This window comes from Canis lupus, chromosome 5, assembly GCF_003254725.2.
Source record: "Canis lupus dingo isolate Sandy chromosome 5, ASM325472v2, whole genome shotgun sequence".
Classification (NCBI taxonomy): domain Eukaryota; kingdom Metazoa; phylum Chordata; class Mammalia; order Carnivora; family Canidae; genus Canis; species Canis lupus.
The window spans coordinates 75,578,937-75,596,819 of NC_064247.1; the positions used below are offsets into that span (position 1 = coordinate 75,578,937).

Below are 17,883 nucleotides of genomic sequence, written 5' to 3' on the forward strand. Positions count from 1 at the left end.
ATTTAAACTCTCCCTAATGTAACGCTGGCTTCCAGGCCATTTCCCTGAGTTGTCTCATCTTGGGCTTTGGGGAGATTACTTAGAGATTTGCACAGGTGAGGAGTAAAACTGGCCCAGGGATTGGGGCTTTACTTTTCATTCTTACAGATTTCAGCTAAATCCAAAGAAGGTTTAAAAGAGAACAGTGGTTCCAAGCAGACAGCTCTCACTGAAGACTTACCATCGTAAACTTTCTTCCATTTCTCAGGGAGTAGTACCATGCCAGTTCCAGATCCTTGTATGGCTCTGGAAAGTAGTCCATGTGTGAGCTACAAAAAAATCCACTCCTGCCTTGTAAACAGATGACAAATACTAAGGAAACTGAGTAGCTGTGCCAAAGAATCTTTGTTCCAAATAATTTGCATTTTAGTGGTTATGCAAGTTACAAAACAGAAGGCATAATGGAGCCAGGCTCTGTGTGTTGAAGTTCTAAGTAAAGGTCAGTAGTACTTCCTTGTACATGTGCTGACCCTATCCTTGCTGGTCTATTTTTACAGCTGCCTTTTCTGGCCTGTTGGTTCAAGTGCAGTGTTGACTCTTCCATTTGGATAAGCCCATTGTCAAACCACTGTGATTTAGTTCATTAAATATGTAGTGGTCACGCACTATGGTGAGGCTTTGTGCTACACTGTCAGTCAAGAATGAGTAAGACAGGGGCCCTGTGTACAGTGAGCTCCAGGACAACAGGGAAAATAAGAATACCCCCTACATACAACACCATCACCAAATCAGCAATGATAAAAGTTTCAGTATGGAAGGGATCCCCAAAAGCTACCTATTCCCAGCTCCAGCAGCAACCATGTGGAAAAGACAGACTGGAGGTAAAAGCACTGAGTGCTAGTACCACGTCTCCCCCTGGGAACTTGGGCCAGTTCCTAACCTTCTTGGATTTTAGTTAATTCATCTCTAAAATAAGGAGGTTGAATTAAACATCCTCTCAGATGGTCCCTCTTTTGTGCCCTCTCAGTATGCTGTTATAATTTGCCTGTGTGATGATCTCTATTACATTGTTTCCTTGAAGCCAGAGATCATGCCTTACATATTCGTGTGTCCCTAGTTCCAAGCACAATGTCTAGTATACAGTAATTTCTCAGTAATCTGTTGGAGGAGTACAATGAATGACCGACTCAAAATTCACTCCCAAACCTAAAATTCTATTCTGTGGGCCAGCTGGGTGCCTGAGGCCAATTTTAAAGATCGTGGAGAAAGATGTGCCCACTTTTCCTTTACACTACAACCAGTTGTAGTGTCCTGGCATCCTCTCTGTTTCCATTTAAGTTATTTTTCCCAGCTCCCTTCCAGCCCCTATGGTAAATACACAGCAGAATCCAGAGCATCATGATGGTGGCTACAAAACAAATCGGTTGGGCAAATCTGAGTCCATGCTTATGGAGCTGGAGCAAAAAAACCAAGTTACTATCATATCTTTCTGACAGATTCTACAGGATAGAGTTTATCACTTAGGTGCAGTGAATTTTGTTAAACTTCTATTTCTGGAGCTAAAGAGAAGCAGAAGTTTTAGCAGATTATCATCATAAACTTGGAATTCAGAAAGGAAGAAGCTAACTTTCATTTTGCCCTTTTTGTCCCTTTTACTTTTCTGAGTTCTGAATCTTTGTTTATGAGGTCTTCGTTGGTGTCTTCATTGGTGTCAATGTTAGCACAAGACATTGGGCTGGGTGCTGTGGGAAGGGAATTAAAGATAATTCCTTATTGAGGGATAACTAGACAGAATGTATGAGAAAGAAAGGCTTTGGGGGCACCTGGGTGGTGAAGTTGGTGAAGTGCCTGCCTTGGCTTAGTTAATAATCCCAGGGTCCTGTGATCGAGTGCTGCATTAGGCTCCTTGCTCAGCGAGGAGTCTGCTTCTTCCCTCTGTCCTTCCCCCTGATCTTTCTCTTTCTTTCTCTCTCTCTCAAAAATAAATAAAATATTTTAAAAAGAAAGAAAAAGAAAAGGCATGGTAGGAGCCTCTTTCACCATCACTGCCCACTGCCCTCAGCCATGCTCTCTTATGGTGTGAAAGCCTGCTGCTTAGCGCAGAGGCAAGCAGAGCCCATGCCAGTTGGACAGGTTTGTCTTTACATCAGGCTTACGGTAGTTAGGCCTGTAGAGGACTGTGACATTCAGGAAGAGGTGGTTGAAATGCCATTGTTACATTGGAAACATCTTGGCAGCAATGTGCTAGACATGTCTGAGTATAATGTGGATGTAATCTGCCAAGGGGCAAGTAAAGGGTGCATTTCTTTGGACTTTGCCTTGCAGTAGGCGAATGAAGAGTCTTTTGAACGAAATACTGTGGTCTTCTGTGACACAGCTCACCATACTTTAGAACCAATACCAGAAAATCCGTAGCTGAGGAAAGAGGTGGTCTGTCAAAGCCAACTCTCTGATAGTACCTTGCCCAGTACCTCCCCTTGATGGCTTTGGAGCCCAGAAATAGAGAAATCAGAGGTTCTGTTGATCTGGTGCCTGAAATTGCACCAGTTCCTGCTGACAGCAGGGCAATCCCCAAGAGAGTTCTAACCTCCCCCTTTCCACAGCTGCCAAAGGCCTGTGGGAGGCCACTGCTGATTTACTCCCTCCTTGCTAGCTGCAGTTCTTGGTACCAGCGCGGTGCTCTCGGCAGTGCTCTTTCCCAGCAAAGAGCCAGCAGCCCTTGCCCAGAAGCTGAGGCTTTCTTGCCTGCTTTCGCTTTCCTGAATGTCTGATTGATGGACCTTAACAACAGAGATAGGGCCAAGTTCACAGTAAATGTGCCTGCCTGAAAACTGTGATGGAGTGATGCCAGAATTGTACCATGGAAGCCCCATGTGAAGGGGGTGATGAGTGTAGCGCTCAAAAGCCTGCAGGAACCCCACATGCCAGGTTCCAGGAAGAAAGGGCTGTCATGATGAGCTTCTGCGTGTTTTGGCTGCTACTGTAAATGTGTCATTCACTTTGATTTAGCCTCAAATACAAGACAGGTAATTTTGCTTTCAAGACTTTCAGATTAGGAAATCATAAACCATGTTCGTGACCCAATGAAAGCAGACCTGGAAGCTTTCTCTTAAAGCATATTAGTACTGGTGACATTTTGCTGATGTTTAGCAATAAACAAGGCAAAGAGGGATTATGGCTTTTTACTTTTCTGGAACTCTCTTCACTGCTATGCAGCAAAAGATTATTTTCTCAGACCTCTCAAAGTGAATTGTCAGAAAGATTATATAATTTGGGAATAGTGTCAGAGCTATATAGGCTGAGAATGGGAGATGGTGTACAGAGCCTGTGGTGTTGCCCAGGTAAAAGCAGAAATTCTAGATGATTAAGAGCTGATTAGTGAATGAATGCAAATGAAAATTATAGTCCTTAGAATCCCTCAATTTAAAAGTGTTGTGAGCACCCTTTATTTGAGCTACAGAGATCTGATTCTCTCCTAATTGTTTCTGTGATTCAGGTTACATTTTTGAGTGCCTACCATGTACCCTCAGAGAAAAGTAGTGTCGCTCCTAAGCATCTTCATTAGATTCCCCTCAAAAAAAAAGATTCCCCTCAAAGTAGAACCTCAGATAAGTCTGTTAGTATAGGTCATTCATTGGGAAGCCATCCTTGGGAAGTAGGAGTGAGGAGGTAGAGCGAATGAGAGGGGGAGGGAGGAAAAGCCAGTATGAGAGTATGTTTCCAGGACTGCAAGGCCTCCTTGCCATCAGAACTTTCCATGAGCCTGGCCCCAAAGGCATGAACTCCATCACACGGCCAGGCAGGCCAGGTAGTGCTTCTGACTTGTAGGCAGGGTCAGAGCAGGCCCTGCAGGCAGGAAAAGAAAGCCTGGGGGTGCGTGCTCTTGATGGATGTTGTCAGCAGTGACTGAGCTTGCTCAGGATTTACCACTATGGCAGCAGCTAGAATCAGAGTCCTCAAGCATCTGCTATGAGAGGGATTGGTGCTGTACTGGGAGAAGGACTGGGTGCACTAAAAACACCAGCAGAAGGCATCTCATCCAGAGATTGGGGCAGCGTCCAAGAAGGAAATGGCCTCTAAGCTAAGACAAGACTAGATGAATGGGAGATGAACTATAGCTCTATGGTTGGAGCTTAGATTGCAAGGGTAAATATGCTGAGGGAAGATAAGCAAGAATTTTGCAAGGTAAGGAAGATAGTCTTCATTGTAAGAGCAATAAAGGGTCAGGGAAGAGGGGCATCTGGGTGGTTCAGGTGGTTAAGTGTCTACCTTTGGCTCAGGTTGTGATCCCAGGGTCCTGGGATCAAGCCCTGAATCAGGCTCCCTGCTCAGTGGGGAACCTGCTTCTCCCTCTCCATCTGCTCTTTGCCTTCCTTGTGCTCTCATGCTTTGTCAAATAAATAAATAAATAAATAAATTCTTTTAAAAAGGGAGTGGGGGCTTAGGGAAGAGACATGTAAACAGAAAGACATGATAAGTTGTATATTCTAGAAAATTTCACCCTAATGACAGTGTGTGAAATAGATGCCAGGGTGGAGCCCGTGAGTGAGGGTGAGACAAAGCAGAAGTCAGGGAAGCCAGTGAAGAAACTGCAGCTCTCCAGGTGAGAGCATATAATGGTGAGAGCTGGGGGCACATTCTAAGTTTCTATGTCCTCACTCATGCTCTGCTCCTGGTAAATATAGCCTGAGTGCACACGCCTGCCCGTGTGTACATGCATGTGTGTGTGCGTGCTTGTGTTTTGATGAGACAGTCATAGGGAGTGAGTTATCTAGAAAAGAATTTTTAGAAGATGTGAATTGAAAGTTCATAAAGAGCTGTTTGGAAAATTCTAAAGCAAACTGGGAAGGAAAATAACTGTGAGAAAATATCTCAAATACTCAGACATGAGACAGCACAGGGAAGGCTCTGCACTGAGAATCAGAAAGACCTTTCTTTGTCCTGGCTCTGCATTTTCTATTGGCTTGACCTTTGTTGTGTCATTTAACCTCTCTGAACTCTGTTTATTTGTCAAACTCAAAATGAGGATGATGATGCTTGCCCAGCCTATTCTGAGTCAGTGTAAAGCTAATAGTGTGTGGTGGGAAATGACCGCAACAGGAAAGCTAACATCCTCTAGACCAACATGAATAGGACAGGGGTATGGAGGGTCATGGTTTAGCCCCAAGAGTCTTGTGTTCAGTGTAGACTGAACACTGGCCTGTCTACCCACTCCGGGGCAGGAACAGGGCATCCTTCGCATCCTTCGCAGTCCATGTGCTTCAGGGAGGTGGGTTCCAGAAGGGTTAGTGTGACACTAGATCCTCTTGAAGGCTCCTCCCCCTGTTTGGAAACTCAGTGATCCTCCTTCAGGCCATTGTGAGAGTAAGAAGAGAAAATAGTAAAGCGCCTGGAGAATTAGCATTGTAGGCAAGTGAAAGGTATGACTGTTGATGTTGTCAGTAGGTCTTGTGATGTTAGCTCAAAGAAGATATACACATTTGACTCTCTTATATCTCCTAGCAAAACAAAGTCACTCCCAGTTTCCTGCATGGTATATGATATATTTTAGTTTCATAAAGAGACCAATGACCATGTTCCTTTCCCCTAATACCACCTTCTTACTAACTAGCTATGTTCTATTTTCCTTATTTTTTTCTCTTGCATTTAACAATGACTGGAAACATGTGACCTGCCAAGACTTGAACTTGGCATGTGGGGTTTCTCCCACAGTCCATGATCGAATCACCAGCAGGGAGAACACAGGCTGTATATTCCCTCCTTTCAGGGTGAGGAATGTTCTCCACCTCCTGGGAAAATCCAGGGTCCTGACTCAACAGGAGTCAAAAGGAAACTGATCTTAGAGTCCTTCTAAGATACTGTGACTTCTTGCTCATCAGTGTTGGGATCTGTTTTTCTTTTTCTTAAAAGCATTTCCTGGGGCGGCCCCGGGTGGCTTAGTGGTTTAGTGCTGCCTTCCAACCAGGGGGTGATCCTGGAGACCCAGGATCGAGTCCCATGTCGGGCTCCCTGCGTGGAGCCTGCTTCTCCCTCTGCCTATGTCTCTGCCTCTCTCTCTCTCTCTCTCTCTCTCTCTCTCTGTCTGTCTCTCATGAGTAAATAAATAAAAATCTAAATAAATGAATAAAATGTAAAAAAAATTTTTTTCAAAAAAAAAAAATCATTCCCTGGGGTTTTAGGGCACAAAAGATGACTGACTCAGTATGGCTGACATTTATTACACCTTTACTCTGTGCCAGGTGGTATCGTAAAGCACTTTATATAGAAGATACACCACAGCCCTATGAGTAACTATTCACTTGGTAGATGATCAAAAACCAAGGCAGATGTGTTTAAGTAGCCTAAAGTCACACAGAGCTGGAATATGAACATAGGCATGTGATTCCAAAGCCCTGTCTGAATCATGCTGCGCTTCTCCCTCCCTGCAAGCAGAGACCTGTCATAAGAGCATACAGAGGGCCTCAGGATTTCCTATTCCTTGGTCCTTAGAGCAGTCAGAGATGTTAAATAGAAAAAGTGCGTTTGAATTCTAGTCTACTTAAGTGTTCTCCACAGCAGGCAGGAAGTACCCTAGATATAAAAATGGATTCCATTAAGATAAATAGCTCGAATCTCGGGAGCCCTGTGCTAATCAGAAAAAAATGTGAATCGAAAGCTGACAGTTCTTATATGCTTCATGTTTCATTTTTTTCCACTTTCTCTAGGTTAAAAAGATCAAGTGGCATGAGCAGCCTTTTGGGGAAAATTGGAGCCAAGAAGCAGAAGATGAGCACCCTAGAGAAATCCAAATTGGACTGGGAGAGCTTCAAGGAGGAGGAGGGCATTAGTGAAGAACTAGCCATCCACAATCGAGGGAAGGAAGGGTAAGAAATAGTAGATTCTATTCCTCTGAAAATCCTAAACTCTGAAATAGTTTATTGTAGACAGGCCACCCAGGGTTTTTTTTCCTTTTTTTTTTTTTTTTTTTTAAGATTTTATTCGTTTATTTGACAGAGAGAGAGAGAGAAAGAGAGAGCCAGAGAACACAGCAGGGTTAAGCAGCAGGCAGAGGGAGAGGGAGAGGGAGAAGCAGGCTCCCCCACTGAGCAGGAAGCCTGATAGGAGACTCCATCCCAGGACTCTGGGATCATGACCTGAGCCAAAGGCAGATGCTTAACCAACTGAGCCACCTAGGCCACGGCCACCCAGTTTAAATAAGCAGGTACTTTTCATGGTGAAACAAAAAATGTGTGAGTACTTTGGTTTGTCGGTAAAGCTCTGTTCTGGGGAGCAGGTCCTCTCGGTGAGAACACTGGAGGTCACAGGGTTAGGTGGGTGGTATGTGAGCAGCCCTGCTCTCAGGGCCAGTCATGTCTGCCAGGCTGAGCTTTCCGAATGATAGCTTCTGTGAAGTGTAAGTCACCTTGCTTCATCACATGGTCAGATCTGGCTCTGTCAGTCTTAGTCTGATCTGAATGATTTTGCCTTCTGTGAAGCCAGCCCAGTGGCTTCAAGAACAGAGCCAAGAGTGCCTAGATATTGTCATCTTGTGGATTTTTGTCTGTGTCACTATGACCCAATCTGAGGCTTCAACCTGTATGACATGCCAGCCCTCAGCACCCAGACTATCACTTGCACCCTTCCTCTTCAATTTGGAATACAAAGAGGACGTCAATAGGCCCGTATTCAGGAATGCCCAGAAAGACAGTGTTTGGTGAGTACTTAGGAACCTCAGAAGGAGCTAAGAAGCAAAGTTGCTGTAGATCAGGGTCCATGGCTCAAGATCATCACTCTCTGCCCCTAATGGTGAATAGAAGTGTCTTGGGGGCTTATCAGAGAACTCTGGGTCCTCCCTGCCCCTGCCTCTCACCAGAAAGGGCTTTCCATGCTGCACACAGCATTTCTGAGGCTCAGCTCCTTTGCCTGTGAATTGGGATAGTGGTACCACACTGGAGGTGAGTGTGAAGATCTCATAAAATAATGTATGTAACATATGTATAACATACATACATGTGTATAAAGTACATAAAGCCCTTTGCAGAGTGCCTGTCACATAAAAGCATAATTAAATGGTAGTCATTCAGGTTATTTATAAATATGCTAAGTTAAAATAAAGACAGGTGAGGGGGTTATTTTGGGGGTCATACTTCTAAATTTGGCTTCAAGATCATTTGAATGAACCTACAAGCTGTTCAGTATGTTTTAAATTACTTTATGAGCTTGGTTAAGTATCAGGCTCCTAAATCACTCTGTCAAAGATAGAATGCCACAGGATAAAGGCTAAAGTGCCAGTGTCTTCTGAGGAAGGCCCAGGATAAAGCACAGGCAGGAGTCAGTGTTATGCAGAGAAGGCCTCTGACATTTGCCCCAAACATCCCTGTCTCTGACTCTATTCTGGTTACTCACAGGTCATTCCTCTTCTCCACATTTGCCTAGTGATCTAAGGCAGCAGAAGGCCTGCCAGTGTGCAACACTTTATTGGTCCTCTGAGTATTGATTATGTGGGTTGGACAGTGTTCCTTCTGCTCAAGTTAATCGAGGTCTTATAAAAGGAAGTAATGCTGTTGAAGATAAGACAGAGTTAATAAATGTAGACTGAAAGAGAAAACAAGATTAAAAGGACATCTATCTGCCCAATGAGGACTTTTCAGGTGATAGAAAATCAGTAACTAGGTTAGGGAACCACTAATAGTATGCAGCCTTTAGGTACTCTGCTTTCCCCTCCTTCTCTGAACCTCTTCACCCCACCCAACGATTCAGACAATCTGATTGTGTTTCTCCAGTGTGGATCTGATGTCTTCTTTGCTCTGCCTTTGGCTCTTCTTACCCTCCCTCTCCAGTGCCTGCTCCCACCTCCACTCACATGCCTTTCCTAGCTCTTGCAGGCAGATTAAGGGGCCCAACCCCTTGTACAGGGAACAGGCTGTAGCTCTGCTTCTTACCTTGGCTAAGCCTGAGAATCATCTTGCAGGGGTGCTTTCAGAGTTGGGGTAACAAGGCCACTCCTGTACAGAGCTGCTGGATCAAGAGTCACAGCTGTATCTTTAACTCACTCCTCAGGTGCTTTTGATGCATGCCAGGGTTGAGAATCACTAGACCATAGCATCACAATTCCAGAGATTAGAGCAAGACAACCAGCTTCTGGCTGAGCCTTTCCAACACATACATAACTAGAGAGCCAATTTCAAAACAGGAAATGTCAGAAGGACAAGAAGATTTCTCCTGAGAAGTGTGCCCAGTGGCACGCTATGGAAGGAAAGAAGCATAGGAACCAAACCTATAAGGTCTTTGGGTAGAGGGCAGGCAGGTCAGGCCCCTAAACTCTCTCACAGGGATGCCAGTGGCAGCAAAGTCATCACCTGGGAGGGGGATACTCTGCAGGAGTATGTGGAGAACCCCAAGAGTTGTACCCCTGGAATAAAAGTGACCTTTGCCAAAACCAAGTGGTTTCAGAGCTACCTACCTGTGAGTAGTGATTGACCTCTGCCATATATTTTTATAAGACTATGGCCTTTTCATAAGTACCAAATTTAAATTGATCTCTTATATAAGAATTCAAGTCATAAGTGATGGTAAAAATATTCCTATTATGCACACAGTCCTGATTAAAATAAGACTGTATTGAGATTAAAAGCTTAGGTCATGCTTTTTATGATTTGATAGTAACTCCAGTTCAATAAATGCTAACACATCTTTCCCCTTGTAAAGATTTGATAGAATTTGAAGCTAGATTGGTCAATATATGGTTATTATTGTCCAGTTATTTAAAAGGCAATTTTGGGATCCCTGGGTGGCGCAGCGGTTTGGCGCCTGCCTTTGGCCCAGGGCGCGATCCTGGAGACCCGGGATCGAATCCCACGTCGGGCTCCCGGTGCATGGAGTCTGCTTCTCCCTCTGCCTGTGTCTCTGCCTCATTCTCTCTCTCTCTCTGTGACTATCACAAATAAATTTAAAAAAATTTAAAAAAAATAAAATAAAAGGCAATTTTGCCATCTTAAAATATGCATATGCACATAAGGAGACAAGGTACCTAGAAACCACTGGCACAGGACCAGATAATTTCTAAAATCTGTATCTGATACTTCCATTGTCTACATTCTTTGCAGAAAATTTACTAGAACTCTCATTAGACATCAATAAACTAAGCACTCCAGTGAAGGGCCAGCGATTGACCCTTCATTGAATTAGAAAACAAAAAATCACTATATATTGATTAAAAAAGACATATGGAAACAGCAGGATTTGGGATAAGTGAAAATAAAAAAGAGACAGGATAAACCATGCAGCCACGAACCAGAAGAAAGGTGTAGTAGTCATACTGATATTAAACAAAACAGACTTTGAGACAAAAGTGTTACCAGAAATAGAAATGGTCGCCTCATAATGGTGGAAACACTCAATGCATCTGAGAGATATGACTGTTCACATCCAGATGTCCCCCTGACCTTAACTGGACAGCAGTCACTCCCTGCAATTCAGCAGTCCCGCCCCAGCTGTGTTCCCAGCAGAAATTCAGTTGTGTGTTCCCCAAAGACAGATGTGAGGATTTCAATGATAGTGCTTTTCATAATATGCCCAAACTGAAAACAACTCAAGTATCCATCAGTAATGCAGTAGGCAAAGTGTGAAGATCAAATTGGCTTTATGCAGTGGTTCCTGAATCAGGCATCCTCTCTACCAAGAAAAAGGAAGCTCTAGAGGGCTACAGAAAGGGAATGGTTTTCAAAAGGAGGACAAGGAAGTCATATATAGAAAAAAGGATTATTTCAGGTGAGGTCACCTCCATTTGTGTACAAAGGGTTTCAGTAGGTGGATTGCATCATCTTTCTTTGGAGGATGAAGAAGGCCCATGTGACATATTGGTGCTGACCAGAAGATTCCTCACTGACCTGTTAAAGGTTACATTCCTAGAGGGTTGAAACCGCAGTGAAGTTAGTTATTAAGTCTGGGTTTAATAACCTGGGGCTTTAACCTAAATGACACCATTTTGGGCCTCAGGTTTTCTTTTTAACAGTTTACAGATTGGGTTACTCTTTAGCAACCAGAATGAACATGGCTAAATTCCAATAATAGAGTAACAAAGTTCATTGCAGTATGATCCCATTTATATAAAAGGTCAAAAACAGGCAAAAGCAGTGTGTCTATTGAGTCATTTTGTGAAAGAAGCAAGTCATGAAAGAATTCACAGTATAAGTCTATTTATATCAAGTTCAAAATTAGGCACAACTAGACCATAATGTCAAGGGCACAGAAACTTAAAAGGCAAGCTCACACCTGGCTGGACCGGCATTGGCCTAAGAGTTATGCAGGGGCCTCCTTTGAGCAGCCATCATTCCACTTCTTGATTTGGCAATGGCCACATGAGCACTTGCTTTATGACAGGTCATTTGTCTTGCCTGTTTTATACACTTTAATCTGTGTATGTTACATTTTACACAAAACTGAATTGAAACTGGGGCGCCTGGGTGGTGCATTCGGTTGGATGTCTGACTCTTGGTTTCAGCTCAGATCATGATCTCAGGGTCATGAGATTGAACCTCTTGTTGGGCTCTTTGCTCAGTGGGGAGTCTGCTAGAGATTCTCTCCCTCTTTCTCTGCCTCTCCACACCCCCACTCACTCATGGGCATATGTAGGTGCTCGCTCTCTCATAAATAAATCTTAAAAAAAATAAGAAATTGAAACTCTATTTGTCCTGGTTCTACTACCAACCTGCCATGTGCTCTAGTCCATATCTTCATCTATAAGGTAGAAACTCTTCAGTGTACTATACTTCTCAAGTTTATCATGAGAAATAAGTAGGGGAGATGTCTGGTGCGTTAATAAATATAATGAGTCCTCTGCCCACTCTTCTTTCTCCCATCTGCCATTATTGACCTCACTGTAAGGGGCATTGCTGCAAATGGAAAGCTAGGTGCCTTACTCTTTTAAATTCCCTCCTGGTGTCTTCCTGCCAGCCCTTCCAGAATACTTTCTACAGAGGTGGCAGCTATAGTTTGGAGGCATCTCCTCCAATCTCCCTGGCTCATGTCTCTTCCTTCTCAGGGCTGAGCTCCGGGTAGCCATCCGTCCTCACATTCCCTGCAAACCCCACACTCCAGGAGAGCTCACTAGTTATGTGGCTGAGGTTCCCCACTATGATGACTCCCAGAAAATTTCTCCTTGCCCGACCCACTGTTGGACTGAACTCCAGACTCCTTGAATAACAGCTGTTGGGTTGACCTCTCCATTTGCATGTCCAAGACACACATCAAACCTAACATCCAAAACCAAACACTTGCCTCCTTTCCAAAAAGATTCCTTCCTCAGTCAGAAAATGAGACCATCACCATCCAACTTTTAAAAGAAAAACCTAGGAGTCATTCTTGATTTCCTCTTTGAATTCACATTTTGAAAGTCCAGGAGACAGTTCATTCATAAAGTACTTGAGTCCAGCCCCATAGCCACTGCTCTGGCACAAGCCACAGATCTGTTGTGCTCCCTCCTTCCCTTTGTCCCTTCCCTGCAGTCTCCCCCATAGTAACTAAAAGGATTTTTAAAATACAACTTTTCCTCTGTTCCCTACTGGAAACCCCCCAGTGGTACTAATAGTCAATGTTCAGTTCCTTATCCTGGCATTCTAGGCTCTTCCTGAGCTGGCTCTTGCCTACCTCATGTCCCCTTTTCCCCTTCTCATGACAGCCTCTGTAGGGTTTCTCCCAGTGCTCCTTCAGGATGGCTTTTGTCACTTGGAGTTCGACTCAGATGCCACTCTAGCCACACCCCAGGAACTGTCAGCCCTGTCACTTTGTTGGAGCGTGTCGTGTTCTGGTTGATATACAGTGGACCTCCAATGGCAGGGCCAGGTTCACCCCCAAAAGAGGACCCAGCCCAAAGCAGGTGCTGAGCCATCTCACTGTCTACATGCCTGTCCCAGTAGCCACTAGACAATCATGGCTTTGTTTTAGGACCTAGTAGGATTAGAATTAGCCCCCCAGAAAAGAAGGGCATGATATATCAGAATGATGTCTCTGTCCAGGCATCATTTCCAGGCAGCAGAGTTGCTTAAAATCCCAGTACCCAAGATGGTCCATCATCTCCACAGCAGAGTGGCTGCTCTTCCTCTGAGACCTGGACTCCTGGGCTGGCTCAGCATTTCTGGAGCAGCCTCTAGCATTGCTTGCTCTAGCCCTGTAGCTGATCATCCAGGCACCCTGGCAGTGTGTGGGGCCAGCTGAGGTAGAGAGACCAAGGGGACGGCTTGGCTGCCGCTGGCATCAAATTGAAGGTCAAGGAGCACAACAATTGGAAACCAGGTGTGTTGATGATATGGAGAGGCATGAAGGAGCCCAGGGAAAGTCATTCTGCCTCCATGACCACCCAGGAGTCACTCAGAACCAGCACAGCCTGGTGAGATGGGAAGACAGCAGTGAAGAAGCTTCACTAAAATCACCATTCTTTTACTCTGGGCCTTAAGAGGTTTATAAGTCACATACTATTCCACGGGGATGAGGGGGATGCAGGCTTTTGCAACACTGGACAGGTTGCTTCTCTCAGGCAAAACACTGCCTGTCCTATTGCACCCATCACAGGGCTTTATCTTCAGACATCCTCCACTGCCTGCTGTTTCCCAGAGCTGGGAACCAAGCTGACCCATGCTGCCGGTCACATTTGTGCAGCACTGTATGTTTGCTCAGGGAACTGAATGCTGGCTCTCTCGGAACAGTCATAACACAGCTGGCAGTGCCCTCAGTTGGGTACCTGCCTCACATGTCCCTGCACCTCCATGTGCTTGCTCCTCCTTTCCCTAACCAGTGGGGAGGAGGCCTGGATCTCAAACACTTGGTATCAGAAAAGTAATTTGGGTTGAAAGATCAAAAAGATACCAGAGCCTGTTTTATCTAACCTGGTTCTGAAAGGAAAAGCTATAAAATAAAATCCCTTAGGTTTTGATGCTATTAGCATGTTTTATTAATGAAAGTAAAGAGCAGCTTCCTCTTAAATGGGCCACCTAGAGCAGTAGTAGCAAGAAGGTATGATGCTCTCACCCTACCTACACCCCCCGCCTCGGCTTCCCAGTGGACTGGGCCCAATCAGGCTGGGTCCCCAGGAGTGCTGGGCGCAGACCAGAAAAACACTATTTCACTTGTCTGCTGGTGGCTGTGTTCTGGGATTCTAACCAGCTTACTATGCCTGAAAACTTCCTGAAGTTCAGTTTAAATAGGCCATCTACCTGGGACCCCATGGAGGAGGCAGCGTTCCCCAGAAACCCTTGCTCTTCTGGAACATTTGGTCTCTTGGCCCCTGTTCCAGCTGTCCCAGGTTTTGAGGCTTTGTAGTGGTACAGTCACCCCTCAATGCTCAGTTGTTCTTTGTTTTATTGTTTACAAAGCACTTCTCAAAGGCTCCCTGCATTGTCAGAGGGGCGTTACAATCTTTATTCCTGTTTTACAGTGAAGAAAAATAAGGCAGAGAAATTAAATATCTTGCCCAAAGTCAAATAGTAAATATCAAACCCGCTCTCATCCTCAGCACCTTTCCTATCTCTCGGGGAGAGGAGTGGTCCATATCCAATAGAAGTTTTGTTCCTGGCCAGCTCTTGGCTGGATCCTGTTAGCAGCTGCAGATGGCTGTAAGTGGGGAAATGAAGTCTCCAGGCCTGCCTTGATGGCCTTTGTCTGGGTTGCCCTTGAGAATTCAGTTGCGTTCTGCACCTGTGCCCCTCTTGGCTGCCTGAACCCTTCCCTAAACCTGAGCTCTGCCTGCACCTGCCTGTGAAGCACCCAGCCTGCCTTTACTCTTGAGAGTCTCAAAGTCAGCTGGACCCAGCACAGCTTCAAGGAACCTGCAAGGCCATCAGTCATGCTCAGTGAGCATCCTAATTTAAGTATCACTTCCTCTTTAAAGGAAAATTGAGAAGACCACAAATGCTCAAGCCCACACACTTCCTCTTCCTTCTCTGACAGATAGCACTGGGTAACGGCTCTCTGGAGATATGCCCTAAATTCCCCTGTAGCCAGGGTGTGCACCCTTTTTTTTTCCTGCTGAACATCAGGGGATAGTTAGGGCTGTCAAAATACTGATTCCCATCTCCGTCTTCACCCAGGGCTGCTCAGCTAAGCTGGGGGGGTGGGGGGGGATGATGGTTGAGCCATGGCAGAGTCCTTTGGTTAATTTTGGTTAGCATCCCCTCTGGAGAATTGAGGGCCCCTTGGTGATCGGTGGAAGGCCAGCTTGTCCTGTCACGTGTCCACTTAACCCACGATAGTCCACCTTGTCTTCTTCTTTATCAAAAGGGGGTCCACAGTGTCTGTGGCTTTCCTGTCTGCCAAGGAATCTGAAATCCAAATACAGCCGTATCTGACCATAACACACATAGCCAGGCATCCTGTGTTTCACTCACTAAATCTGATGGCCTGATCTGGAGGGGTTATGTCAAAGCGAGGAGCAAGCCCTACTGTTATTTCCAACCATTCTGGCCTCTGGTTGGTGGTGTAGAGTCAATAGCTTAGTTCCTGATCCCTGACCTAGTTGCTGATAATACCCATCAAGAGACCTGACTGCTCCCCTTTTGGATCTGTTGTCCTTCGGGACCCTGGCAGAAGCTGGCTTCCCAAAACGTTGGTGGCATTAGCTGCCATTTTCTTGAGCACCTGCTCTGCTAAAGCATTTTATGAACACTCTTTCAGTCCACAAAGCAGCCCAGAATTCATTTTTCTTTCTTGTTAGATTAGGAAACAAGATTGACAAAATTAGGTGGTTTACCAGAGTCACACAGCTAGCAAGTGACAGTCAGAGTTTGAACTCAGAGCCACCTGGGCCTCTGCAGGAAGGCATGGGAATGGGCTGCAGCAGGGTGCCACAGTAGGGCATGCAGTGCCCCAGCTCTGCAAGGGAACACAGACTCCTGAACCTGATAACGTTCTTGTCCTAAACATAATGACTTTGTGATGACAGATGCACATTTTATACAGTGCAACAAAAGAAAAATTAGTACAGAGATTCAATTATGTCTCCTATTTTCAATGATAGTTTTGCTCTCTCAGTAGATTAATTAGCAGCAGAGATCCCCTCCCCCAGGCGAGACACGACCCACTTTATGGCGTGAAGGTGCATTAAAATGCAGCTGTGTCTCATTAAGCCACCAGCCACTCCTCCTTCCCTGCCCACTTCTGCCCTGCGCTTCCTTCCCATCACACCCTGCCCAATGAGGACCTAGGGGAGCCATGTCTGTGAAACTTGACCCCCGTTAGGGCACAGAGCCCCGACCTTGTGAGGGGCCCTGGATGTGGACTATGGGTGGCTGCTCTTGCTCTCATTCCCTTAGAGAGACCTCAGGGAGGCATTTTAGACCGGAGTGGGCAGAGGACACCCGAGAAGGGCAGGGGAAGGAAGAGAAGGGCACTGAAGACAGTGGAACCCCTTGAAAGGGAGTGCTCTATGTGCCCACTTGAAGCTTCCCTGCAGCCCCAGGAAGTAGTTTCTACAAAGACCCTGTTTCTTCCATTTTCAGATGCACCTTTTTCCCACAGTTGGATGTATAGTACATATGCAGGACACATAGCTTTCCCTGGCCCCCCCAACTCCACACACTACTAAGACCAGGAAATACGGCACCGCTATTTTGCTGTTGAGAAAAATGAGGCTCGGAGATGTTCAGTCCTTGGCCAGTGCAGCCTAGCTAATGTGAAACAGAGCTAGCTACCCACTGAACCCATGCCTGCTGGTCGAGTGGACAGTTCACACCTCCGTGGGTGGGGGGCGCTGTGCTCCTACAGGAGTCTGCTGACAAACCTTTTGTATTTTCTTCTAGGTACATTGAAAGGAAGGCTTTTCTAGACCGAGTGGACCACAGGCAGTTTGAAATCGAGCGAGACCTCAGGCTGAGCAAAATGAAACCCTGATGTTATGGGGAGGAAATCAACAGCAGCTTAATCCTGTTTACAATGTGAGCTTCTGATGCATCTGTGAAATGTCTCCAGTGTTTCTCATCAGCTGTTCCCACCAAGGTCTCTTTTTCTACGTTGGATTTCTGTCTTTGTATCTTGATCTCACGTGTTTCATTCATTTTACTTTTAAAAGTTTGTCCTTAAAAAAAATAAAAATAAAAGTTGGTCCTGCGAGATGAGAGGCTGGTGAAGATGAGGACACCACTGGCCTTCCCTTTATTCTCCAAAGGCCACCAGCCAGGCCTGCCTGGGCTGGCCCTGGGGAGGAGAGCTGAGCAGCCGGAGGGTGCGTTTCTGGGCCCTTTCTGAAGTCGGCCTTGCCCCAGAGACCCAGGGAGGACTGCTCACTAATGTGGGTAGAATGCCAAGTCCTTGGCAGTTTTGTTCTTGTTCCGCTGCTGCTTCTCTCCTAATCTCTTCCTCTCTCCTAAATGGGATTCTTATTCACTGGTGTAAGGTCAGGCTGAAAATAAACATGCATTATTGCTGAATTAGGGATGTTTTTCCCCCTTTGGCCTTTTTCCTCTTCCCAGACAGAGTTCAAGTCAGTTTAAGATGTGCTCCCACCTCAGTAATTCTTTTTGTTTGTCAAAGACTCTGAAAGACTCTCTTTTTTATACTCAGTAGGAAAATTTAAATTCCAAACTTCATAGTAATAAAGCAGTAAAACCCCACAATTTGCTTTTGGGGTGTGTGTGTCTGGGTGTCCTGAGCAATATGGACAGGTTAAGGGGAAGGTAGAGTTCCAAAGACTGGAAGCCAGTGCCTGTCTGGACATGTAGCCAGTGTGACCTTGACCACAGCTTGGCTTTCTGAGCCTTTGTTTCCTGGTGTGTAAATGGTACAAGTAACACCAGTACCTTATATGGTTGAGACAAGCTAATGATATACCTGGAGTCCCCCATCCAGTCCTTGAATTCATGGGAAGAAGATCATGGCAACCAAGGCCTGATCCTCAATACTACATGGTTATGGGGTCATGGACCTGATTACTCAGAA

The 17,883-nt window shown here is 45.4% G+C and overlaps 1 protein-coding gene across 2 annotated transcripts in view; it reads left to right on the top strand.

Moving 5' to 3' along the window:
• Positions 1 to 17,058, top strand: part of CFDP1 (craniofacial development protein 1) — a 128,760-nt gene extending 111,702 nt beyond the window's left edge. For both annotated transcript variants that reach the window (XM_025426854.3, XM_025426855.3), the window contains 2 exons: positions 6,684 to 6,842; positions 16,749 to 17,058. In XM_025426854.3, the coding sequence (XP_025282639.1) occupies positions 6,684 to 6,842; positions 16,749 to 16,839 (250 nt within the window). In that variant the 3' untranslated portion in view covers positions 16,840 to 17,058. The remainder of the gene's footprint in view (positions 1 to 6,683; positions 6,843 to 16,748) is intronic.
• Positions 17,059 to 17,883: the final 825 nt, after the last annotated feature.